Source organism: Emys orbicularis, chromosome 14 (assembly GCF_028017835.1).
Source record: "Emys orbicularis isolate rEmyOrb1 chromosome 14, rEmyOrb1.hap1, whole genome shotgun sequence".
Lineage (NCBI taxonomy): Eukaryota > Metazoa > Chordata > Testudines > Emydidae > Emys > Emys orbicularis.
The window spans coordinates 38,602,232-38,629,810 of record NC_088696.1 but is presented as its reverse complement, the minus strand read 5'-3'; the positions used below and the strand labels follow the sequence as shown (position 1 = coordinate 38,629,810).

The 27,579-nt window shown below is 43.8% G+C and overlaps 1 protein-coding gene across 1 annotated transcript in view; it reads left to right on the top strand.

Annotated features, from left to right (window-relative positions):
* The window catches only part of LOC135888906 (diacylglycerol O-acyltransferase 1-like), a 39,711-nt gene that overhangs the window by 6,364 nt on the left and 5,768 nt on the right, over window positions 1-27,579 (top strand). Inside the window, 12 exon segments of the mRNA XM_065416700.1 lie at window positions 3,645-3,732; window positions 4,812-4,852; window positions 6,588-6,673; window positions 9,425-9,477; window positions 9,986-10,091; window positions 12,506-12,631; window positions 14,429-14,515; window positions 17,219-17,322; window positions 18,407-18,445; window positions 20,088-20,129; window positions 20,227-20,271; window positions 24,042-24,154. Coding sequence (XP_065272772.1) covers window positions 3,645-3,732; window positions 4,812-4,852; window positions 6,588-6,673; window positions 9,425-9,477; window positions 9,986-10,091; window positions 12,506-12,631; window positions 14,429-14,515; window positions 17,219-17,322; window positions 18,407-18,445; window positions 20,088-20,129; window positions 20,227-20,271; window positions 24,042-24,154 — 930 coding nt within the window.

The window sequence follows — 27,579 nt, the reverse complement described above, 5'->3', positions numbered from 1 at the left end:
ATAAAAACTGCGCTTAAATCGCATTGAAATTTTTTTATCGCAATGCATTTTTTTGAGTTCATTGCGTGAGTTAACTGCGATTAATGGACAGCCCTAGTTTTTTTCATTGCTTTAGGTAATCTACCTCTCCCAGTGGCAGTAGCTAGGTCAATGGAAGAATGTTTCCGTCATCCTAGACATGTCTACACTGTGGGTTAGGTTGGCATAGCAATGGCACTCAGCAATGTGAATTTTTCACACCCCTGAGCACCACAAGTATGTGAACCTAACTGTTAAGTGTAGACCAGGCCTGAGAATTGTGTCTCTGTATGCGTTGTAAGAAATGTTGGAATTCAGCTGCCAGGTCATGTTTTGTATAGTTTGCCCTTCCATGATAAGAGAGATACCATACTGGGATTTACCATTGAGCTACTGAGAGGGAGTCTTCAGCAGGTTCCAGCATTCCAAAATGTGTATAATCAGCCTTGAACAGCAAACCAGATTATAATTGATTGGCCTCGTTGAAGGAAAGGGAATGGTCTATTGCATAAGTGATCCTGCTTATGCATTGTGGAATTAATTATAATTCCATAATATGTGAACGTCAGTATAAATTGGGAGTGATCCTGTTGAAGTCACATGGAGTTACAATGGTATCCAGTGGTTTGAGAGGAGGATCAGACCCATTAATGAGATGAACAAAGATAAAAATACAACAACCTAAGCTAGGTAGAAGAGGGCAAAGAGGAGAATGGGAAAACAAGGGGCAAAGGAAAGGAGATGATGGGAAGATATGAAACAAAAATAAGGACAGAGGAGGTGGAATACAAAAGCAATGGGAGTGGGGAATCAAGAGGATAGGACACAGAAAACAGAAGGTGAAAGTCCATCTTGCCATAAAGGTTATAGATGAGAAGTGATGCCCCACTGAAGAGGAGAGTAAAGTATTGCAGCAGTAAATACTGGCTGTTATGGGGCAAACTGAATCACCTGAGCTTATGGTAGTGAAACTGGGGGAAAAGCAGGCAGTATCCCATTTCTGTTGGTATTAATCTATATCCCCAAGATCTGGAATCCCAAATCTCCAGGCCAGGATTTCACCCTGTATCATAATGCATGGAATAGGGGTAATTGTGTGCACAGGTAATGCTCATGTCTGTTAGGGGTATGCATAAGGCTGTGAGTTTGTCATGGAGGTCACGGAAGTCACAGATTCCGTGACTTTCCATGACCTCCGTGACTTCTGCAGCGGCCCGTGCAGCTGGCTCTGGGGCTGTCCGAGCAGCTCAGGCGGCTCCTGGGCCAGTTGCACCGGCCACTGCTGGGGAAGTCTTGGGCCCCCCCCCCCGTCCCCCAGCAGCAGCAGGAGGAGTTTGGGAGTTGGAAGGGGCTGGGGCGCGGGAGGGGGTGAGGGCTCTGGGTGGCGCTTACCTTGGGGGGGGGGGAGAGGGGCCTACCTGGAAGCGGCAACAGGTCCCTCCCTCCCTCCCTCAGCTCCTAGCTCTGTGCACTGCCTCCGCCCGCAGGCACCGCCCCTGCAGCACCCCCCAGACTGCTGCTCCCACAGCACCCGCAGCACTCCCCAGGCTGCCCCCCCATGCACCCATGGTGCCCCCTGGGCCACCCCCCCAGCATCCACGGTGCCCCCTGAGCAGCCCCCCCGAGCACCTGCAGCCCACCCCTGGGCACCCCTTCCCCACGAGCACCCGCAGCACTCCCAAGATTTAGTCAGGGGTCATGGACAGGTCACGGGCCGTGAATTTTTGTTTACTGTCTGTGACCTGTCCATGACTTTTACTAAAAATACCCGTGATTAAAACGTAGCCTTAGGCATGCACAGTTTTGAATATCAGGGCCTTAGTGTTTGCATGGCTGCTTTGAAGTTATAAGTTACTGTCATTATCCTTCAACCTGAAACTGTTCCAAATATTGGTTAAACCCATTTCTTTCCTTACTGGAACATTTGTTGATAGGAACAATTTGTGTTTCTTATTCAGCCTTGGTCTGATGATGTGGGTAGCATACTTGTAGCGACCAGACATATTGTATCCTCCATGCCAGATTTTGCAACCCATATGTTGAGTAGGACTGACAGTACTTGTGGAAGTAGTTCCATTGGCTTCCGTGGGATTACCTGTGGGAGTGAGTGCTGCTTCGCATGAATAAACATTGCAGAATCTGACCCTCCTTGAGCAATTTAGCAGCTAATTCATTTCTTGGAGAAAAAGAAGGAAGCAAGACTAGGAGTCCCTGCTGGAGCCTGGGTGAGAATAACAGCCTTTCTGCTGCTTTCTGGACACCTGCAAGGTCCATTAATAATGATTAAGGCTTGTCATCCCCTAGATCCCCAAGCACTTTTCCCTGACAAAGGAGGAACACATTTTACAGCTAGTGAAACAAACCAGGCCTTCTGAATTCTCGTCTAGGGTGGGGTCTTCTAGGCCACACTGCCACCCTATGACATTACTGCCTTCTACAGTTGGCCTATAAGATTAGGACTTGCCTAGATAGGAAGGAAGAATCCCGTGCACTGCTACAGGCTGGGGACTGACTGGCTAAGCAGCAATTCTGCAAAAAAAAGACCTGGGGATTACAGTGGACGAGAAGCTGGATATGAGTCAGCAGTGTGCCCTTGTTGCCAAGAAGGCTAACGGCATATTGGGCTGTATTAGTAGGAGCATTGCCAGCAGATCGAGGGAAGTGATTATTCCTCTCTATTCAGCACTGGTGAGGCCACACCTGGAGTATTGCGTCCATTTTTGGTCCCCCAACTACAGAAGGGATGTGGACAAATTGGAGAGAGTCCAGCGGAGGGCAATGAAAATGATTAGGGGGCTGGGGCACATGACTTACGAGGAGAGGCTGAGGAAACTGGGCTTGTTTAGTCTGCAGAAGAGAAGAGTGAGGGGGGATTTGATAGCAGCCTTCAACTACCTGAAGGGGGGTTCCAAAGAGGATGGAGCTCAGCTGTTCTCAGTGGTGGCAGATGACAGAACAAGAAGCAATGGTCTCAAGTTGCAGTGGGGGAGGTCTAGGTTGGATATTAGGAAATACTATTTCACTAGGAGGGTGGTGAAGCACTGGAATGGGTTACCTAGGGAGGTGGTGGAATCTCCATCCTTAGAGGTTTTTAAGGCCTAGCTTGACAAAGCCCTGGCTGGGATGATTTAGTTGGGGATTGGTCCTGCTTTGAGCAGGGGATTGGACTAGATGACCTCCTGAGGTCCCTTCCAACCCTGATATTCTATGTAGTTCATGGCAAGATGGGTATTAATCTACTCTGCACTAGCCTGCCGTGCACTAAGTGTCCGTGTGGACCCTGCTACTATGCACTAAAATTTCCCCAGTACACTTTAATCTACTCCTGTTTCAACGCAGCATACTGCACAACTGAACTGTTAGCGGACATCAGCAGGGTCCACATGGACGCTTAGCATGTAGGAGGCTAGAACAGGGTAGATTTACACCCAATCCAGCGTGCCACGAACTAACTGTTCATGTAGACAAGCTCTTAATTTCAAAGTTTTCTAAGAAGCCACCGAAGAGGAAAATTAAAGTGAGAATATATTTGTCTTTCAGATACTACAGTTTCTATTGAAAACTAAATTTTCAATAAAAATGAAAATGGAAGCATTACAGTAATTCTTCGTTTTTTTCCCCCTTAGCTGTCATACGTTGTGTGAATCCCTATTATCGTATGGGAGTGGATTCAACAATTTTCAAGGCATTTTTAACTGGTCTGTAGTCCTATTGGTAAGTGGAAAATCACCAAGTAACGTAGACCGATAATAGATGTTTGATTAGTGTTTCTGACTTTAAACCCTTACAGGGAGGTGCTGAATAGATTAAACCTTTCATGATTTACTTGGTAATACTTACAAAAATGTTTGGTATTTCTTGTCTCAGCTCCTAAATTTAGAGCCAGCAGCTGTCACTTCTTTGTTGTACCAAGTCAGTAACTTTCCATTCTCTTTGTGTTCCTTTATGTATATCACTAACTCTTTGCAAGTACCTGCAGCTTAGAATTGTGGGGAAATGGTGGGGAAATGCATTTTTCCTTTAGGGAGAGGTTGATACAACATGAAGCCCTGTTTAATGTGGGTCAGCATATTTTTCTAGTAGATCCCAGTGAATCAGTGTGATTCCCCACAGTTTCAGACCCCTGAAGTCAATGGAATGTTGTGGGTGTAAATCTGGTGTAATGCCATGGAGAGCCAGACTCAATATATTTGTTTTGTTTGTTTTAGAGAGAGGACTTCTCTTCTTCCTAGAGAGGGCCAACTGAGTAAAGCAATCAGTCCTTTCCTCCATTTTCATCATTAGGGTTTAACACCCTCCCTCCCTCCCTGAAATTTGTCACCTCGCACCGCAGGCTTCTTGTAACTGATTCTCTTCTCACACCAGCTATGCACAGATGTACTCCATTATGGGGAGTGACTCCTGACTTACACCTTAGGAGAGAAGAATAAGATCTGTTGTCTTCCCTGGGATCTATTGAATAGATTGTGGGGTTTTTTTCAAGCAGAATAAAACAAATGTCATCAAGAAATGTAAGAAATTGGAGTTGGTGATCAGTTTGGGAAAAAAGAGGCTATTCTCTTACATAAACTTGACTATTCTGAATGGACCCATCAGCTTCTTCTGAGCTACTCTGGCTTATTCTAATTAAAGGAAGCCAAAAGAATGCATTTGTCATCAACTTTTTGGTTTGTGTAAAGGAAATTAGTTCTTGCAGGCTACAGGCAAGCTGTTTCCAGCCAATCTGAATGCTGATATTTTAAGTGTGTTTTTGCATAGAACTCTGGTGAACTGTGTATATTTCTTTACTCTAGGTCCTCACACATGTTCACATGAGCCTGGAGAATTTCATCAGGTAAGTATGTCACTAAAAAAGAAAAGCAGTGTTTCACAGTTCTGGGGAACTTGAATTCTTAGTTGCAGGGGGAGTAGGCGTATATTGACTGAAGAGTCATTCTGTGATTAATCAGTAAACAACAAAAAAAGAAACAACTGCATCAAATTTTCCCCTGAACACTATGACGGTGTCCCAGAATTGTTTGCTGGACAGGACGGCATAGTGGTCTAAGCTTCAGATTTCAAAATACCTAGATTCTCTAACCATGGTTTCAAATCCCAGCATGATTAACTCGGCCCTTCAGCCTTCAGTGGTGGATAAGTTAAGTTCCATGATGTTTACTAAATAATTTAGTCCTTAGAAACCTGTTTGCTCTGCCTGAACATTAACAATCCCATGGTATGTTTCAGACGAGTACAGGTTTGCCCTGCTGTCCTTGACCAAAATTCCTGGGCATCCCCCAGTCATGCTGTGCATCATTTGTCCACCTGATTGCTGCCTTCCACTGCCAAAGTAGCTGCATTTCTGGGCTGCTGTGTGGTTATAGGACCCTTCTTCTGGTGTCCAAGAGTGGGGAAGGATGCAAAGAATTTGCTTTACTGACTCCCTGTGTAGGGGCTGTCCCGAATCATATTGTGTAGAGCATGCAGCATCCTCATGTGTTCATCTGCCACGTAGACCCTATGCAGCCTCCAAGCCGGAGGGTGCCCACGGAAGAATCTTGTCCATAATTTGTGAAATATTTTGGGATCCTTTGGAGTGAAAGATGCTACAGAAGTGTAAGACCAGATCTTCAGCTGGAGCTAATTGGTGCAAATCAATTGAGCTCAATGGATCTACACCAATGTACACCCTCTGAGAATTTGGCCCGTATAATATGATTACTATCAGAACCAGCTCAGCAAGGATATTTTGCATTACTGTAGGACCCTTATTTTATGAACTAATTGGGAACCGAAAATTTAATAAAATTGAAATCTGAAAATTACAGTAGGTACACTGCATACGTGAATGTAGTAATTGTTCAGTGAGTGTCCTTAATGAATGGTAACATGTATACAGCAGCCTGATTTTTCAAACCTGTACAGCCGCTTGAACATTGGCTGAGGGATTGAAGTCACATTTGGCAGCAGAAAAAAGGTTCCTATAACTGGCCGTTCATAAAATCAGGGTTCTACTGTATTTGGAAAAAACTATTAACCTTGGAAAGGGGGAATGTAAACCAGGGGAACCAACTAACAGGTCCATCTGAAGAGGAGTGAAGCAGCACATGTTGCCCACAATCTCCACTTCTTTAGGAGACTCCGAACCTGTCAGTGCATCCTAGCAAGTGGGCAAGACTGGCTAGTGAGGGGGCAGGGCCAGAGTGCCAGGGAATGTGTGCTGATTTAATGCATCTTCTGGGCACATGCCACTTGCAAGTCTCCTGCAGAACCCTCACCAACATTTTAAAACTGCTCCCTCTGGTGGAACCCCTGGGTGATGTTAAATTATAGTGTCTCTGCTGGAGCAAAGAGAGAATACGGGGGGATCGGATTTCAGTCCTCGATCCCAAAAATTGGGGGAATCATGCTGTCCATTTTGAACAACTACAGTTGGGAGAGGTTTGGGGATTCAAGGTCTGGGGGAGCGAGTAGGAGAAATGACACAAGCATCTTTTCTGAGTTTGACAATTAGGTAGAAGTGTAGTATCCATGGTTCTAAGTATCAAACCATAGAGTTTCTGCACCACCTCACTGTTTTTCTCTCTCAGATATGGACTGCTATTCGACCCGGTAAAGATAATCTCCGTTTTCCTGAAAGACCCCTATAAGTGGCCAGCAGTATATCTCATTGCTGGTAAGATGACAGTGTGCAAATATCATTTGCTGAATACTTAATGGTGTCACTTTTGAATTTAACACCATCCCATGAAATATTTCTATAACAAATGTATTTTCTCTGCACTTTTCTGGATCACAAGCAGCATCCAGTTTTATCATACAAACCCAGATGTGGATTTTTGGCAGGGTTTAAATCCCTGGTAGGAGAGGCAGCGTAGCTTCTGGTTTTTTCTTTTTTGCATATTTCCATATTTACGAGCAGCGTTAATGAAATCAAACAAAAGCACATTCAGTGAGAATGCCAAACCCAGGATGAACCTAGCTCAATTATTATGAGTGATGCTTTGAGACTTGGATTTTCCTAAAACAAGGCGTTAAAAATCTATCTTCTAGCAATGAAGTCTCAGGGCCAAATACACCAATGGTATAAGAAGCTGTAACTCCACTGGAGAAAGCAGAGTTGAATCTATTTACACCTATCGTGAATTTTAGCTTCTAGGAGAGAGACTTCAGAGGAAGAGTTTCTGTTCTATTCTATTGATTAGCCTGTTGTCCTCATCACCATAGTGTCTGAAGCCAGGTGTACACTAGGAATGCTTTGTTGGTTTAGCTGTGCTGAGCATTATACAGGCAAAGTGCTGCTAGAATGGTCGTAGCTTATAACCTGCATTTTTGACAGTATGTTTTTTCTCAGGCCCCGGAGCAAAATACGGGTGAGGGTGAGAGTACGAGTCCCCCAAAAGTGCGCTTTTGCCGGTATAACTACATCTGCAATAGGGGCTTCGCCAGGACAGCTATATTGGTCAGGGATCACACCTTTTCACACCCCTGACCAACATAGTTATGCCAGCAAAACGTTGTGGCCTGAGTGCCTTCCAGTGGTGCATTTAGCAACATGACTAACATCTATCACATGTGACTTGTTCTCTCTCTCCCCCAGGGGAGATTTGTGTGTGCAATGGAGTGCTTTGTTTTGGTAGGGTTTTGTTTGAGTTTTAAAATGTCTATGCTGGTCTGTGTTAATGTTAGAGAAGGCAGGTCAGAGGAGTGCACCTGGCATGTGGAGCAGAAGGTGAGGAGGTTTGTGATGGTCTTTGGTTCCTGGGGGAGTTTGTTCCACAGTCTGGGACCAGCCCCCTTATGGTAGCAAGTTTAATTATCATTCCATCAGAATCAAAGCTCTGATTTTCCCTACTGTGAGTGAGGTCAGTAGTTAGTACAATTGATCGGATTCTGCAGCTACTGTGCATGCACAGTTCCTATTAACTTCAGAATGGCTGTATATCTTAAACCTTCCTGATTTACAGAGCAGTTTGCTGCCTCTTTCCCAGCAAGTGCAGATACGCAGAAATAGTGAGCAGTTTTTAAAATGCTAATCATTTAAAAAATCTAAATCAGCTCTGAAAATAAAGATCTGATACAATTACCCCACACTCCATCAGGATGCTGCTGAAAACAGCATGGAATTCAAGTGGATTTTGGCTTTAAGTGTTGGTGGTGGTTTTCACTGTAGAGCACAGGAAAAGCGATACTCAGCTCCTTGTTATTAATGAGAACTGCACATCTCATTCCCCACATATGGCACTAAAAATTTAACCATATGGTGCTTGTTGTTTTACATTTTCCCTTCAGCTTCATTATATTTTTTCATATAACGCACACTCAACCTGTGGAACTCTTTGCCAGAGGATGTTGTGAAGGCCAAGACTATAACAGGGTTCAAAAAAGAACTAGATAAGTTCATGGAGGATAGGTGCATCAATGGCTATTAGCCAGGATGGGCAGGAATGGTGTCCCTAGCCTCTGTTTGCCAGAAGCTGGGAATGGGCAACAGGGGTTGGATCACTTGATGATTGTCTGTTCTGTTCATTCCCTCTGGGGCACCTGGCATTGGGCACTGTCAGAAGACAGGATACTGGGCTAGATGGACTTTGGTCTGACCCAGTATGGCCGTTCTTATGTTCGTATATTTACTCAAGGGTGAGGAAGTGATGATATTCTGCTCAGACTCTGTCCTCAAGACAAGAATAGGTGGATGTTTCTCCTAACATCATTAGCTGTAAAATAGTTAACCGTATTGAGTTTAAACTGTCCTTGTCAGGTATCAAAGTTAACATCTCATTGAGATGAATGAGAACAGCTCACACCCCTCTTGGCACTAACTGCTGGAACACCTCATGCAAAGTCCAGTTTTGGACAAAAGATCTAAGAGGGGTTGTAGGAAAAGACATTTTCCCTTCCCCAACCCAGCCAGTTGATGCTGAGCAGCTGCATAGCCACTTCAATAGCCCATGTGCTTTAATAACAACTGGGGCCCATATGCCTTCATAAGTGAGCAGTTTAGAACTGTCCGTATAGTAGCTGCTCTCTATGCCACTCTTCTACATGACCTCTGTCACACCACATTCCACTGCATGCTGTCCCTATCCTTGCAGGGAACCACAGTTGTTCCACAGTTTGTTTAGGGCCTTCCACTTCTGTGGAGCAAAGTTTAGCATTTAGCCCTGGGAGCTTTGATTTCATTCTGCCTGAAGTGTCATCTTGGTGTTGGATCACATTCAGAACAGCATATTCACAACCAGAAGGGCTAGAAACATCCTTTTAAAAAATGAAAGCTTCCATTCTGCTGAAACTTGTAGATCTCCAGAAAAGTTCTAGTAGAACATGTCACTGCCCACCAGTTGAGTCCTACCCGTGCACTTACTTACCATAGATGTGTTTGATACAGATTTATTTCCTGATGTTTTATTATTTTTCTTCCTTTCAGTCTCTGTTTTGTTTGCACTTCCTGCAGTTTTTATAGAAAGGTATTTAAGAAAGGTAGGTGAACTGGTTGTTTGCTATGCATTGTGCTTGCTCTCTCTAATGATATTTCTGACTGAACACTTCTTGTTATGGATCTACTGGGAGAAGTGAAATACCCATAAGCCATTATTGATTGTAAAGAACATTAGTAGCAAAGTAGCACAGTTTAATGTACTCGTGCATTTCAGCTTTGGAGATCAAGAGTCAAATTTAGATTTGGTCACCAGTAAAATTAGTTATGTGGCCTCAGTCTGGCTAGCTTTTTATCAGCCCTAAACTACCACACAGTTGGCACAACTCTCAGTCTTTGAGTCGGAGACTGGAGTTGAAATATATCTTGGAGGCTAAGATGGTTGGTCTTTGGTAGAGGTATATGGAGGAAGCTTGCAACATTCCTAGTTTTCTTTTCTGTCCAGCACTTTCATGAGCAGTAAATTCACCAAAAACATCCTGATTTAGAAAGCACTTTAGTGATAAGGCCAAAGAATCACTGGTTATGCTATAACATTATTATCCTTTGTAGGTTCGTGGCTCTGAAAGCATTGGTTTGGTGTTGCAGTCAGTTAATCTCTTTTTACTGGTAATATTCCCAGCTGTGATGGTTTATAGAATGCAAGCCATAACTCCAGGTGAGAGACGCTTGTTTTGTGCTAGAGGTACTTATGGCCAGCACTATAATGTAATGTGCAGTTTGTCACACAACAGGTGTGTTTGTCTTCAGGTGGGAGGAGAAGGGAAGGGCTGCTGGCTGCAAAAAGCAATATATTGTTTTTAAAATTCAATATGACAAAGTATTTAAGAGTGTATAGGGCAGTCTTGGTAATTCAGTATCATGTGGTCTCTGAACAGTGCCACAGAACAACAGGCATTAAAATTCTGACTTTGACATCTCGAAGTTCTTTTAGTAATGCGCATGCATATTCATCTGACTTGTTTGGCATGCAGAATATAAAAAGACAATTCTTCAAGATATTCTATCCTTCTGTTCCAAGTGTTCTGTTCCCTGGCCCCTTTGTACATGTGTGTAGCTTCTGTCAGGGATGATGATAATAAGTCGGCGTACCAAGAGGTGTCGGGAGTCCCAGTTCTCCTCTCTCAAAGTTTATGATGTTAACAGAAACCTTTGTTGGTCTATAGCCTCATATAATACATAGATGCTTGTACAGTAGATTATTAGGCCATCTATCCCAAATTCTAATTTAAAGCACTACTCCCACAAGTAGACATATTTTTAAAATATATTTTAGGAAATGTATATTCAATTTTTGTGTACTTGTTTATATTCCTTTTCCCAATATACCTGTGCGTAAATATGTCATCTTTATAAAAACCTGCTCATTCTGGCAAATGTATCCTTCAGTGTCCCAGTCTGGCACCAGGTCACTTCCATTGTAGTGACCTGTGATGTTTTAAAACACTGGATTGTGACTTCAGTGAGGTAATCTGGCTGAAGGAGATGGCTGATTATCAAGGTGAAAGCTGCTGTTTACATACACACAGGAAGGAATTACGTAAAGGCCTAAATTTGGGACCCAGAGGCCTGCAAATGGACATACAAGTGAGCCTAATTTGTGGTGCAAATGACCAGTTAAATGCACAGCTAGTCATTTGAGTGTGCAGTCACCCAGTTTGCATATGCACGTATGTGATAATTACAAGTGCTACCTGTGTGCACACTAGTGAACCTGGAGTTCTGAAACTTGGGCACTGAATGTACATAGCAGGTTAACCAATTTGCTAAACTATCATATTGTTTATAATTTCCCTGGAAGTAGCTGGCAATTCTTTCAACAAATAACCAAGCAGAAAAAGTACTTTTTGCTTTGAACACATTGGGTATGTATAGTAATGCAATAGCAATAGCTCCATCTGCTGAAACAAATAGTAAATCATTGGAAACTCCAGATGTCACAGCCAAGTGAACTCCTACCCATAACTCCCAACACTGTTAGTATGCCATGACACTTTCATGTCTTGCATGCTCTGTTTAATAATACACCAAACAAAAAAAAATCTGTATTCAGATTTTTGAGGGTAAATGTGTGCAGTGGGTGATAGTGTTAATTCAATCAAGTGAACTGATGAGTGACAATAAATAAAGAAGCTCTCTCAAAATTTGGAGTGTCACTTAGTTTTGCGGTGTGCAGATTAACGATGTAACACCATCATCTGATGTAACTAATATGATGTGGCTACATCACTAGGGAGAAGGAAACCATGTTAAACCATATTTAAAGAGGCTTTCTCTGCCATGCTTTATAATTTTAACTACTAACATTGTTTGCCATTAAAAAGTCACAGGTACAGCAGTTATTTCCTATACTAAATCTAGAGAGAGCCTATGGTATCTCTGGTATCACTGTGTGGTAACATGCTGCCATATGCTTTCTTTTCAATGGTCACTTCTGTTACCAACCTCCTGATTCACAGCTTTGCCTGGTTTAAGGATTGATCCACCCTCCCGGGGCAGTGCGGTTTATGCTGTGCTTCTCTATAGGAGCAAGGCCCCTTTCGCTATAGGGGGGCTTCACAGTGGGGGAGAGCTGGCAGTGTGCCCACTGCTGCCATCCAGCAGTTTTAATCTCTAGGGGTCTCTTGGAGCCTCTCTGGCAGAGGCTTCAGTGGGGATGTACTGAGCCAGGACATCTCTTGGCTGACTTGCCATGCCCTCTCCCTGGCCACGGGCTGCCCACCTTTGGGGCTGCCTTGGCTCTTGTGGGCTTTGTGACAACCTCTCTAGGCAGAATATCTGCTGCCAGGGCCCTCTGCCAAAGTCGGTGCCAGCAGAAAATTGGTCCCAAGGTGTGTATAGATTTAAAGGACACTCAAGCAGTCAAGTGTCATTGGGCACCTCGTTGTAATGAGAAGGAATTAGTTTGCAAATCTATTTTATGGATGCATTAGGCAGGCTGCACAGATAGACTGATATCCTTTATCTAATTAGCAAAGACAACATCGTTGTACTAAGTCTGTGTGTTTGGGAAGAAAAGATAAACTGAACCTGGAACTACCACAACAGGTTATTTTCTCTCTTGTTTCTTAGCTGGAGGGTTGCTGACCATGTTTGTGTATATCATCATTACCCTGAAACTGTTCTCCTACTATCAGGTGAATCGCTGGTATAGGGAGGGAACCCCCAGACCAGTCAGAGGAACTTCCAGAATGCAAGGTCAGCAAATTCCGAACCCTCCTATCGCTATCAGTAGGCACCGAAAAGAACGTACTATTTATGTATGGCTCAGTGGAGCGAGCAGAGCAACGCCAGGGGCTTGGGTTCTCATTCCAGCTCTGTCATGGATTCCTTGTTTGGCAGTCTCCTTGTCTCAGCTTCCCCATCTATTGACGGAAAATCTCTCTGTCCAGAATATTTGTCAATGTGCTTTTGTTGTGGCATCGAGGCATCTGTTATCTCACACGGTTATTGTAAGGATTCACTCGTTAGTATTTGAGATAAGATATAAAGTGCTCTATAAGGGCTAGATCTGGCAGCACTGAATTCGGTGGGAACAGGACCAGGGCCTCAGTGTTTATGAACAGGCAGACTCTCACCCTGCTCTCAGAACAGCGTGCACTCAGTAGGTTAATGTCTACATTCACCCCTCCCTAGGGTTTGCCTTTATTGTTAACTTAAGTAACAACCATACTTACTCCTCAGCCTACACTTTCTCCTGACCTTCGCTTGTTCCTAGCATTCTTCCCTGCAGCATTCCTAGCCCTAGTTCACCTCTGCCTCCGAACGACATTTTGAGCCCTTTGATGCTCTTGGTTGGGAGCAAATAGGATTCACCCAGTCTGGTGAACCAGCAGTAATAACTCAGCCTCTCTGTCCTGTGCACTGAATGAGGCAGCGGTCCTGTGGAAAAGATAGAATGTGATAATGTCATTAACGCATACGCACAAGGATGATGAATTAAGGTTGCACAGGCAACCTGAATACTGACGTTTCCTAACTTTTGAGCGCTTGGCTTTGCAACCGTAATGATCATTTAACATAGGTTTTTTTAATGTAATTTCCTAGGTTTTAAAAAACAATAGAAAAAGCAGAAATTTCATCCTGTGGACCCATATTGACTCCCACATGAGTCATCAGCAGGGTTGGGGTCTTTATCTGGAGCTAGCTGTCTTGGTGTAAAAACACACCTTTTTGGCAGTGAAGACATAGCTGTAACTGGGAGTAGATTGACAAAAACGATTTAAATTCCTCTCTACCATTGACTTCAGTGGGCTAAGAGTTAGGGCAACGCCGAGCTCATGTGAAAATCCCACCATAAGCTCCTACCTGCTTAGAGTCTTACCTACTCTAGCCTCTTGCTTGCCTCTTCTAGGCTCCTCTTTTTTTGGGGGGGGGGGTGTCTATTAGCCTCCTCCAGTCATCCTGCAACCAAACCCTGTGTGCTGGTTTGCCCAACCAATAGCAGATGATGCACATAATCACAGAGGGGAAAGGCAGTGGTCCGTGTGATCACAAAAGGAAGGGGAAGTAACTCACACAGTCGTGAACCACAGGAGACATGTTCATGAGATGATCTCTTTTTCATAAATATGTGGTTCTCTTTGTAAAAAAGAGGAAGAACGGTCCAATGGTTAGGGTGCTAGTCTGACACTCAGGAGACCCAGGTTCAAATCTCTGCTTTGCCATAGACTTCCTGTGTGACACGGGGGATGGCCTCTCAGTGCCCCATCTGTACAATGGGGATAATAGGTGCTCAGATATTATGGGAATGGGGGCTACCTAAGTGCCTAAAGAGAGAGAGAAGAAAAGTTGACCCTTGACCCAAAGTGTTGGAAACTATGCACCCAGTGATTAGCATGAAGTCAAAGCTGGACAGAAAGTTGGTGTTGGTGTCACCTCCTTGAACTATGTAAAAGTTGAGCTCTGTGGCTTCAGTCCCAGCTTGTTATATAAAGTCATTCGTGACCTTCAATTCACTTGAAACCATATGATAGATCTTACACCTTTTGTTAGCAGCAGATCCTTCAGCCCATCAGTCCAGAAGGAACGAAAGAGGACAGTCTAAGCAGATCATGTACCCAATGAACCTGAAAGTAAAAGGTAACATTTACACATATTGCAGCAGTTACCTCTTCACCGTCAGCAGTCTTCACTGTATTTGCAGCAGCTGAAATAGTTTAGCTGGTGGAAACCTAGCAGCTTACCTTGATAACCAGGTGAACAAAAATTGCATTTATAATAGTTCTTAAAAGAACATTGTCCCTTAAAAATCGCACTTCTGGCTGAAAATACTTTGCCTGCCACTGTTACAAGTCCACCTAAGACAACTGTAAGTGGAGGAGAACAGAGAAAACAATATCTGGGTTTTTTTAGGTTTCAGAGTAGCAGCCGTGTTAGTCTGTATCCGCAAAAATAACAGGAGTACTTGTGGCACCTTAGAGACTAACTAAATTTGTTAGTCTCTAAGGTGCCACAAGTACTCCTGTTATTTTTGCATAAATTTGTTAGTCTCTAAGGTGCCACAAGTACTCCTGTTATTTTTGCGGATACAGACTAACATAAATTTGTTAGTCTCTAAGGTGCCACAAGTACTCCTGTTATTTTTGGGTTTTTTTAGTTTACTTCGTATATTTGGCAGCACTTTAGGTATAGTCAATTTCACAGTTCCCCTTGTACAGTCTGTTGTTTGTGAGTCTTTCACAGGGCAACAGTGTTTGTGTGTTGGGGAAATGGGGAGAATGTTTTAAATGGAAACTATATTTATAAAGCCACAAAAATGGCTAGTCGCATTCGGAGCAGATGTAGTACCTGGAACTACTTTTTAAATCATGTTTGTGATTTTTTTATTAGCTGCCTAACTGGCACTGGTGCCTTTGAAAGATATCCCCACCTTGTCTCAGTGGGAGCTGTTGGGGGTTCAGCACTTTTGAAAATCAGGCCTTTTATTTAGGGGCCTTAGTATGATCTTAGGAGCCTAACATTAGCCACTCATTTTATAAAATCTTGGCCTTAAGTTTGAAAGTACGGGGCACATCTCACAGCACTGCCATTTAGCCTGCGTTCTAGTCATTGCTTCTATGAAAAATTAACTGTCTTTAAGTGTGCATGAACATTGCACAGCTCTGTCAGAACTGGAATAGTCTTCCAGAGGAGGTTGTGGAATCCTTGTCACTGGAGGCTTTTAAGGACAGGTTAGATTAACACCTGTCAGGGAGGTTCTAGGTTTACTTCAGCAGAGGGTGGTGGACCAGATGACCTCTCAAGGTCCCTTCCAGCCCTACATTTCTAGGATTCTATTATTCTAATGCTATTCCAGAGATAATGTCCTTATAAGAGAACGTCTTTGGTTCAAGGAGTTCTCTTTGCTGTGTCTGCCATGTCTCTGAATGATTTGTGTTTTGTAGCTGTTGAATTCTGATTGAGCTCCATGCAAGCTTCCAAATGTGAGACGTTATATGAGCACAGCAGCCTCACTCATCCCAAAGTGTTTTGTGATGAGCAGTGATAGCTTAATACAGTCAAATTGGTTGACAAATGTAGCGAAATTTAGCTATTATGGAGCACACTGTGCAGCAATCTCGCTCTTCCAGCGTAGCCCTACTATGGCTGCGTGGTATAGTCACTTAGAAGATGCAAAGATAAAGGGTGATATCCTGATCCTATTGAAGTCAGTAGGAAACTCCCACTGGTTTCAAAGGGCCAGGGTTTCACCCAAAATGAATACAGTCATAAATGCTAAAAGCAAACAACATCAAAGGAGAATTTTTTAATGAACCTTTCAGTCCCTCTTAGGGCGAGATTGTGCTGTCCCCTGCACATGTGCAAGGGTGGAGGGAATGCAAGGAACTTCTCCCTTCACAGAGCCCCATGCAGAGGCCGGCCACAGTTGCAGTCCTCATGCTTCCCTGAGCATAAGGACTGTTTGGGTTGTTCGGGCTGCCAAGTCTGTCTCTAGGGGTGGAGAGGAGGCCTGGCCATTGCCCTCTTTAAGAGCGGTGAGTCTCCAGAAGGCAATATATCACCCGGTAATTGCTGCACTGCATGTTGTGGGATGGAGGGACTCAGCACCACCCACATCTCAGGCTGCTGCTTCATGTCCCAGTTTAGCTGTCAGGGGGTATGTCTCCACTGCAGTTAGACACCTGTGGCCGGCCTGTGTCAGCAGACTCAGGCTTGCAGGGCTTGGGCTAAGGGGCTGTTTAATTGCAGTGTAGAGGTTCGGGCTTGGGCTGCAGCCCAAGCTCTGGGACCCTCCAACCTCACAGGATCCTAGAGCCTGTGCTCCATCCCAAGCCTGCATGTCTACACTCGAATTAAAAGTCCCTTACCCAAGCCCCACGAGCCCATGTCAGCTGGCATGGCATGGGCCAGCCGTGGGTATGTCTACACGCACTGTGAGCTAAGTCATCCACCCACTTCTTCTTAAGTGACTTTTATTTACACTGGAGTTATGCATGTAGCGTAGGTCAGGATCTAGCCTTAGATTTTCTGTCATTGGAATTACACATGTTCATTTGTGCATTCCTACAGTTTATTGGGTACCCAAAGTGATGGCATCAAGATACTCCATGGTTCTGGTTATGATTGGAATATCATGTCTCCAACAATATGGCAACCTCCATCTCTTTCCCGGTTCCATCTAGCAACATTAGCTTTCAGACAAAGCCTGTATTGGTTGAAATCACTGTACCTCACAATAAAAATAAATATGGTCCAAACTGTGTAGATATTCTGAATTCTAAAGTCGATTTGCCATGAAAAGTGATTTTTTTTTAAAACCTGGTATTTTTCTTCTTCCCCAAGATCTGTATTACTTCCTGCTAGCCCCCACGCTTTGCTACCAGCTGAATTTCCCAAGACAAAAGAATTGCCGGCAAGGCTATATCATTAGGAGATTCATTGAAATGGTGAGAACAAGGCATTGCATTTAAAACTGTCTGCTTCTCTGCTCCCGCTATCACAGTGAATGTATCAGACCTTGAGGTTTCACGTTGCATATGTTCCCTTGGAGGCTGAATGTGACACTTCTGAGCCAGGCATGATTTTCCCATTATATTTTACAAACACAGATAAGCCATTTCTGCTGTGTTAAAAAGATTTTCTTAGGCCCCTCAGTCCCTGGAGGACTAGAAGAATGTCCTAGGACCTCCTTCCAGCTCTTGGTCTACCAGGGATGGAATGCCATCCGGAATGCATCCTAAAAATGCAACAGCCAGCAGTGCTACCTGAAGCCTCTTTTAGCTTCATTGAGGCAAATTGTGCTGTACGTGTGGTGTGAAATGTCATCAAATTAACACAAATTTCAGATTTTTTTATTGACATTTTTGCAAAAATGTCCATTTTTCACAAATCCATTTTGAATCCCCATCCCCATCTTTAGAACACTCAGATGAGAAATTGTCTCTATAGGGGAGCCCTCTTGATGCCCCATGTTGCCACTTAGAGCCCTGTGCCATAGCAAGTCTTATGCTAAAGGTTCCTTTTGCAGCCTGTAAAGTGTTGGCCAGTGGGGTCACTGAAATTGATGTGAGGCCTCTGGAACTCTCCTGTCTCCAACCAACACAAAGAGCAAAGGATCAAACTTAGCATCCAAACATGGACCCTCCATGTATAACTCATTGCATTGCCACTAGTCCATCAGATCAGCTGATCTTTGGTCAGTTAATGCAGGAAATACACAAGATTAAAATTGCACTGCAGACTCCATGAAAATGCAGATGATGAGATGAGTCCTTGTATTTTGAAGATGTAGATGTTTGACATCTTGTATTCGATTGAATAATATGCTGGGAAGCATGCCATTCACTAGATCTTCACGAGAAGGCTGCAGCACAAGATATTTTAGTGTCAGTTGTACTTGAAGATACTGGGGCGGTTATGGTATTTTTATACAAGATAGACTGGAGATTTTGCAGTGATGACCCAGGATACGGTCAACTCAGCCTAAGGGAGTTAAGGTTCCAAAATCTTCTTTTGTTGTTTTCTTTGCAGATTTTTCTCTTTCATCTCATGCTGGGGCTAATACAGCAGGTATGTTTTTTGTCTGAGGTTAAACCCCAGGGATTCAGCTACCATGGATAATGAGGACTCTGTGAACCACATATTGCCTCTTAATGCTATAAGCTATTTAGGTCTGACCTTTAGCACTTCATTTTCTTTACTGTCAAAATAAGCCCCTGCACCTACCTTAATACTCACACCATTTGGAAATAGCTCAATCATTTAGATTCCTATCTTTAGCTGCTTAGACTGAGGCTATATCTATGCTATGATCAGCATGGATGCAGTGCACACAGACAGAAGGAGTTTTGCTGCTGCTGTAGGCACACCACGTCCCTCACCGATGTTAGCACTCTTCTGTTGGCATAGTTGTGTCTCCATCACCCCTGACTGACATAGCTATGCCAGGACAAGTTTTAAGTATAGCCCAAGCCATAGTTACTGCTCAGTGAGCTACCACGAGACCACAGTGCAGATATAATATAACAAAGTGAAGATGATGAAGTGTCGGGGAGTGGGATGGGGGGGAAGTGGGGCGGGGGGGGAGTTCTCCACTCCTGTTAGTTGTGTTGCATGCCCCCCGCACCTGCTACCTGGCTCCTCTACGGCTGTCCAGCCTCAAGTTAAGCACTGGGAATCCACAGACTCCTGTGGCTGAGTGCGTGTAGGGAAAATACCCACTGCGTCCCTCATCACAAGGGGATTGTTAAACTTGTTCTGCCGCTTCCTCGGGCTTCTCCCCATCTCAGCTGCTCCTCTCACAGCAAGCTGGAAAACATTTAATAGCAAAGATCTAAACTGGGGGGCTGGGGTTAAATGGCAAAGGAATTTCCACCCGGACCTGAAGACCAGTCAGGATTCAATGAGGAGACTAAATCCTCCACTAAGTGCACAAATATCCATGCCCCGTATTGGCCTGTTTCTAAATTTGTTCCCAATTCCTCCCCTAACACCCAGTTCATCAGCTCATCCCATTCACTCTCTGTCCTCAGCAATTGTCATCTGCCTTGTTGTCCAATATTTTCCCTTCCACGATTTGCTCCAAAATCCTTTTGCCTGCAGCAGTGGCAACTGAGTGCAGTGAAGGAGGATGCGGATGTTTTTCAGTAATCAAGCATAATTTTGAAGTGGATTAGTGCAGTTTAATAATCCATCTCGTAAACTACTAACTTTACGACTGCACGTAGAGCTCTTATTACGGCATGTTCATCTAAGATGCCACCCTTTTGCACCATGATAGCAAGTGCTGAGGATTCTTTACCATGCCGACGTACCCCCATACATTTGATTGTGTTTGCTCACAGCTAGAGAGAGTACAAGCGCTTTGTACCCCCAGGCTTCAGGGAGATGCAGGGGGATACAGATTCCAGCCCATGTCCAAACTGATGCTGAAGGCATTCTAGAGCGTCATGGTCTTTACACCCGCAAGGGAGTGCTACCCATGAGGACGACAGTAGTCAGCCGGCAGGTTGGGATGCAGCTGTTTAGCAGGGTGTCAGATGTCCTCCCAGCTATTCAGTTGGTGTGACAGCCTCAGGAAGGGTTTGTATGCTACTCAGGCTACAGTTGTGCTTTTTCATTATAGCAGAGACATAAAGGAATGAGTCACTTTACAATGCCTTCCAGAAAGAACTGTTTGTACCCTCAACTCTGTGTTTATTTTTCGTTCCAGTGGATTGTACCAAATATTCATAAATCAATGAAGCCCATAAATGTAAGCAAATCACACCTGGTTATTTTCTTGAACCAAATTCTGACTCATTCAGACCAGTGCCAAAGATAACAGTCATCTATTTTGTTTATTTCTGCAGGAAATAGAGTCCACCCTGCTTACAGAATACATCTTAAAACTAGCGGTGAGGTCAATCTGCATGCTTTGGATTCAGGGGTTAATCTGATGTGCATCTATGAGAAATTTCCCTTTGGAATAGAAAACAAAGGAGATTTGGGAATGCCAGGAGTCCAGTAACCATGCTAAATGTAGTCCCTTCTAGCTCTTTAATCTCTCTTAGGGTTTTATATTGCTGCCCATCACCATAGCATCTGATTGCCTTCCATGTAAAATCAGTAGCAATAGTGAAGTCCCTAGTGGACTTCATGGAATCTCTGGCACTTCTCACTTTTTGGAGTCAAAACTTTATTTGAAGTATCGTATTTTCTTTTTTAAATTATTGTTCTGGGTAAGGGTTACTGGGCAGAAGAGGGTATCGGTGTTGAAGATTATTGGGTACAAGGGGGTGCCAGTGTTGTGTCATTCTTATGGTGGAATTACTTTTTTGAAGAAGAAGGTTTTGCAGCATTTCTTGAAGACCCTCACATTCTGGATTGGCCCAGTCTCCTCTAGGAGTTTATTCCATAGGCAGATCCCCTCAGTTGAGAATGGTTTGTCCCTACTTCTCATGTGCTTCGTTCTGGGCTCTGTGATCTGCATTGTCCCAGAAGAACACAGCTGTTGTCATGGTTCAAAGATCGAAATTCAATCTTCGATGTAACTAGGGCTTGAGCCATTAATTGCTTTGAAAATAAGGACCAGGGCCTTAAATTGGCAGCAGAAGCTAACTGGGAGCCATTGGAGGGGCTTGAGCACTAGCCTGATATGCTCACAGCAGCCTAAGCCATGGAGAAGGTGGGCAGCTGTATTCTATACCATCTAGAGCTTGTGCATGGTTTTCACATTATGCTTCAGATACCATGAATAACAGTAATCCAGCCTGTAGGTGACATGTGCATAGATCGGTATTGGCAGGTCCTCATCTGGGAGGAGGGGACAAAATATCTTATAGTGAGCTGGAGTGAAAACCCTTGTGTTAAGTTAGCAGTTATTTCTTTTCCACAAACACTTACCTCCCTCACTGATATGTGGGAAAGACCTCCACATCCCCGGTGGAGCCCTAAACCTTCCTCCACTTTCCCCTGTTTTACGCTACGTCCGTTCATAGCTGGGTAGCGTCCCCTTCCAAGGCCTGTCAACAGTCCCCATGCTTCTGGCCAAGGAGGCCTAGGCAGCATTCCCTTTGGATCCATTAGCACCATGAGAGGTTGCTCGTCAGTGATGAAAAGGTCCTCTCCCCAGAGGCTGCGTGCTCTGCCTCCATAGCACTAAGCCCCTTTGGTTGTTATGGCAATGGATTGGTATCAACATCTTTGTGTTTGCTTTAAATGGATTTAGTACTTGTGGAAGATGCCAGCCTGTCAGTCCTGGAGATTGACATACTTTGTGTATCCAGTTGAACTGATGTTGCACAGGAAGGAACAGAGTCCAGTTCACTCTTAGCTGGGTTGCTTCTGCAGAGCTATGTCCCTGAAGTCAGCAGTTATGATGCACGCAAAGGGCTTAATTCACCTCTCCCCTTCCTTGGTTTTCCACCAAGAAGCTCCACTGATTTCGGTACAGTTACTCCTTATTTACACCCATGAAAGTAAGCAAAAAATCAGGATCAGGAAACAGATCTGTTTGAGTAAATCCAGTTTGACATGATCACTTTTCAGAATAGCACTGCGTTTTGTCAGGATCTTAAACTGCCATCATGTTCCATTTGATCATATCTCATCTTGAACTAAACTGAGAGCAGAAAAGGTATTATGTGGTGTCCTATGCTTGTTAGTGTATCAATGAGAAAATGTAACCCTTCATTTTAGAAAAAAAATACAAGGGGTGGTATTCCCTTGATGCTCCCCTGGGAGTTACACATATTCAGTGATTACATTACTAATTGCATTCATTTGACTGAAGTTGTTATGGGATTGTACTAAACAGCAAAGCAAAGCCCATTAAAAAGTGCTGCTGTTACACTCCCATTGTGGCAGATGTCTGGAAATTTGAAGTGAAATCCAAGCCCAGCTGAAGTCAGTGGCAAAACTCTCACTGATTTCAGTGAAGCCAGGATTTCACCCTGTTTTGTTTACTGCAGTTTTCTAGGAACAGAAAATTGCAAAGCTCCTCTGTGAATTCCTGGGAGACAAACAGGGGGGCTGGAAAACATGCAAAGAGCCAGACAAAATCAACTCCAGTCTAGATGTGTGTCAGAGAGGATAGCTTAGTGACCTAAGCATCAAGTTCGACTTAGCTAGATTCCCTGAAATCTTGAGGATTGAAGCCCAGAAGGGCCAGTGCCACCCTTTACTCTTCCAGTGTACCATGGATAAATTGAGTTTTATGCAATTTCCCATGTGCAGATCTTTCAGATGAAACCTCAGAAGCCAAGATCCTGTCTCTCCTGAATAGAGATTAAAGCTCTCATGTCACTTTTAGAAAGTCTAGCGATTTGTCCTGTGTCCTTGGCCAAAATATCCTCTTCCACCGCTGTTACGCAGAATGCTGGGTCCCCCTCATCTGCCGTGCTACCTGAGAGCTAGCAGTCGTTCGGTGGAAATGTCTGTCTATACCATTCTCTAACTTGTAAAGCACTTTGGGATCCCTCAGGATGAAAAGTGCTATGCAACCATAAGGCCTGGTCTACATACAGATTTTGTACCAATATAATTATTTTTGGTTAGGGGTGTGCTTTTTTTTAAACTGAAATTGTTATTCTGGTTGAATCCTTAGTATAGATTCAGGTATAGCTGTAGAAAGGTGCTTTGTACTGGTATAGCTTATTTCCCTTCCTGTCTATAGTAAAATTTATACTGGCATAGCCCCTTAGTGTGAATGCAGTGTACACTGACAGAAGGAATTTTTATGCTGGTGTAGAAACACCATCTCCCCAGACGATGTTAGCTATGTCAGCAGAAGCACTCTTCTGTCAGCACAGCAGCATCTACACTGGGGATTTTGTCGGCATAGCTAAATTGCTAGGGGTTGTGGCTTTTTCACTGACGTAGCTATGCTGGGATTAGTTTTATTTACGTGTAGACCAAGCCTAAGCGATACTGATAAAAGCACCTTTATTCCAGTCTAACTGCATCCACCCGTGGGGGGTAGTACTGCTACATGGTGCAGTTAAAGCGGTATGTCTTTTGTGTGTCAACAAGGCCTAAAATGATATTATCTCTTACAAGAAAACAGAGAAAACAAAGCATTGAAGGTGGGACCATGGTTAATGGATGAGTATTTCCCTGTTGGAAACCTGGGGGGTACAAGAGGAATGTATTTGATTCATTCTAGTTCATATTACATTTTTATCCACACTGAAGATAAAAAAATCTACCGCCCCCCGCCCCCCCCACACACACACACATTGAGCCATCTCCTTAGGGCACGACTCAGTCCAGATCTATGAGGCGCATTGGCACAACTGCCTGGAAAAGTTTGTCTGTCCTCTGCCTGACTCCAGCCGGTTACTCACTCTCTCAATATTCGCTAGGTTCAATTCCAAAATTACCTCATTACACACCATAGGCCCATATAGTTTCTCAGTTTCCTATAGAAACCCTGCCCTGCATTAGTCTACAAGCTTTATTTATATTTGAATCATTTTCATGTGTTTCTTTATATTAATCATATTTAAAAGCCTGTCTCCATTGCGTCACTTGCAACTGGATACCTTAAATCCAGGAGAAGGTAGATATCTTTATGAGAGCAGTTGCTGTGGCAAGGGCCAGTTTATATCTGATTATATTCAAGCAGTGCTGGAGGAGTGTCAGTGTACGGGAGGGAAAGATTGTTTTTATTATGTTCCCCACACAGGTGCCAAATCATTTCATCTGGCTGATCTTTTTTTATTGGTACTTTCACTCCTGCCTCAACTGCCTTGCAGAACTGCTCCGATTTGGAGACCGGCAATTTTATCTAGACTGGTGGTAAGGTTTCTTTTACCTCTTGTCAAAACAGATCGCTGTTGCTTAATAGAATCAGACCGCTATGTGTCATGCTTAATGTCAATGGGGAGACTGTAAAATTACCATTCCAAAAAAAGAGGAATCTGATTGGCTGGCAAAGGTGTCTACCTGTACAAGTATCTAGCATGACTGACTGGAGTTCTGTAACTGTTAGTCAATTAGCATTGTTAGGTAACAATGGGGCTGGGAAAAGCAAGGTAAGGAATTTAAAGTACAGATGTAGATGCTCTGTTGCTTTGCACCTTGTGCAGTCCTTTACACAATGGAAAGAGGATGTTAAAACATCACCTAATCAGACAGACAGTGATTTACACCACACTTTGCACGCATGTAAGTGACATCCCAAGAATCTGCCTCATAAACTTTACAAATATACTTTAACTTTTACCGCTATCTCTGCAGAAATAGACATTGGATCTGTTAAAATAAGATTCAGGTAAGGTCCACAAATCTAGGCTTTACCTTACTTTGGCCAATTCCCTGTGGAAGCAGGAAACAGAAGCCAGCAGCTGAAAGTAACAAGTGTTTTGGCATCTGTTTCTTGTTTCCACTGCCATTTGCACAGGAGGTGGGCTTGTGAAAACAAGATACAGGAGAGTTCTAAAACAAAGTCTACACTTTAAACCATTGTCTGATTTTTCACTGATCTGACCTCTATTTCCAGAAAAGCTGGTAATGTCAGTATCACTAGCACCTGATAGGGATTCCAGGGGCTGGCTTTTCCTGGCAAGATCTAGTTTGCATAAGTAGCCCAAAAGCCTGCAGTACACCTCTACCCCGATATAACGCTGTCCTCGGGAGCCAAAAAATCTTACCGCATTATAGGTGAAACCGCGTTATATCGAACTTGCTTTGATCCGCCAGAGCGCGCAGCTCCCCCCCCCCGGAGTGCTGCTTTACCGCGTTATATCCGAATTCGTGTTATATCGGGTCGCATTATATCGGGGTAGAGGTGTACTTCAGATTGGAAAGGGATATTTTTCATTTAAAAAAAACCACTTTGGGTTCTTTTAAAAAAATCAAATAGTTATTTAATTTCCAATCAGACAGTTGTACCCAGACATGCCTACTTTGCAGGTACTGTAGTTGAATTCTCTGTGCTTTTGGCTTTCAACCTGGTAAAATGACACACTTTCCTGTGTATTATTATTTATATATAGTACATGTGTCATAGAATATAGAGTAATTATTCTGTTGATACTCATTTCCTAAGCATTGGTACAGAAAATACTTTAAAGTTGTTGGCACACAGAGATGTTAGTTACAGCCTAACTCTGCTGCTGCTGAGGACAGGTGCATGCATGTATAGAGTTAAGCAATGAGTCATGGCCTGCAGGGGTGGAAGGGATGTTCTGCATACTGTGGATGGATCAGGAGACATGAAGCACGAATGATTTCAGCCTCCCAAGAAATGGCATAATCCACCCGCAGTGTCTGAGTGGATTTACGAGATACACGTTATGAAAGGGATGTAAAGAACCATGATACTTTGGTCTTTGTTGGGCATTAAGGAGGTGAATTCTTTTACCAACAATCAGAAAGATGCATGTATAGAAAGGGCTCCAAAGCCATTCCGTAGAGCTACTGGTCTAGTCCCCGCAGTATGTGGGAAAATTAGGGCAGTGATTTCAGTGGGAGGATTTCAGTACAGTACAGACCCCGGAGGCCAGGTGCCTAGGGCTCATTGGTGGGTTGTCTGCTTGTCAGTCAGGATGCCCCATGTCAAATATTTGACCATGTCATTCCTGCTCTGCCCTACTCCGAGGCCTAGAGATGCACTTTAGGAGCCTTGCATCCTTCTCCCGTCCCCTCGTGTCAGTAAGGGTGATCAGTGATTACATTTCCTGCTCTCCAAGGACAGAGACTGCCCTCCCCAAATGGCTTCCACTGGTACCTATTTGTTACCTAATCACAGAAACAAACTCCATTAACCCAATGGCAAGTCACTACCCCCAGGGACAAATACTTTGTAAGTGTAAATATTAAGCTACAGCATTGCCAACCCCAAGTGTTCAAAAATCATGAATCAGGCCTTTAAAAACATTAGATTGGCTCAAAAATTAGATTAAAAAAAATCAAAACTTTCGGCTCTTTTTATTTGCCTTCTGGTAATTGAGTCTTTAGAGTCCACGTTTTCCATTTTTGCTCTGCAGACATCAGGGCTAGAAACTTATTTTTTTACAAAAAGCTGAGATTCTCCCATATTCATATGACACACACTAAGCATGAGACTCAGAGACTGTGTCATCTCGTTGTAAGCTCCATGTGTAAATTCTTTGTAACTACAGTATAAATTAAATGAAAGCTAGCTATAAATACAGCATTCAAGAGAACCACGAGATGATAGTCAATAGAGTGTCATCAGGGTACGTTCCATTTGTATGCATAATCTTCTGTTGCTGGTATAAACATTGTCAGGAAAACCAGAATGTTACACTCTAGAAGAGTGGGTGAGAGGCAGGAAGTGCAGTAGGTGATGGATACCTCTTCATCATTTTCATTGACTATCCACCTAGCTCAGATTGCCAAAGCTGTAAAAGGGAAAGTAGGAATGGCTGCCAGTTAAATTATGTAACACTGAAAAGTTTGAAGTGATCTGCTCTGCAGCATCTGCACAAAAGTATGCAGGATTCATGCTGATCAGGTCTAGAAGATACAAGGTGTGAGATCTGCAGGAAAAGGGGGCTATTTTCTTTCATTTTTTTTAAAATTGGTTTGCCATTCTCAGTCATCCTTTAAAATATCTGGAGGGGGCATGCTAACCTCTGCAGCTCTTTTAGATATTGAATTTAGCTGAAATAAAAAACTACTGGCTTTCAGGGCTCTCTCTTCCCTGTATGTTTCCATACCCAATACCTTAGCCTTTCCTTTCTACAGTTAGGTCTGATAACTGATTCATTGACAATGAGAGACCTAAAATATTAAACTCATTGTCACAGTTCAAGGCAACTGCACCTGTATTTCCCCTCCATGGTCCACCAAGGATATCCACTTCAGGCTTCCAGCTCCCAGCGTCACCTCCCTCTCACATCTCACTCCCTTCTGACTAGGGATTTTAAGGCTGGAGATATCCCCAGCAAGCCAGACTGCCTAAAAGGCCAGTGCCTGTGCTGTCACATACAGCACTTAGTGGTTTCATAGTTTATCAGAATACATCATGTGTAGGGCTCCGTGTGTGTCACGGAGGTCGCAGAGGTCACAGATTCCGTGACATTTTGCGACCTCCGTGACTTCTGCAGCGGCCGGTGTGGTTGACCCCAGGGCCGCCCAAGCACCTGGCCCCGGGGCCAGCTACGCTGGCCACTGCTGGAGTGGCTCTGCAGCCAGCCGCTCGGGCGGCCCCTCAGCCAGCTGCTGCTGGAGTGGCCCTGGCCCTGGGGCCAGCT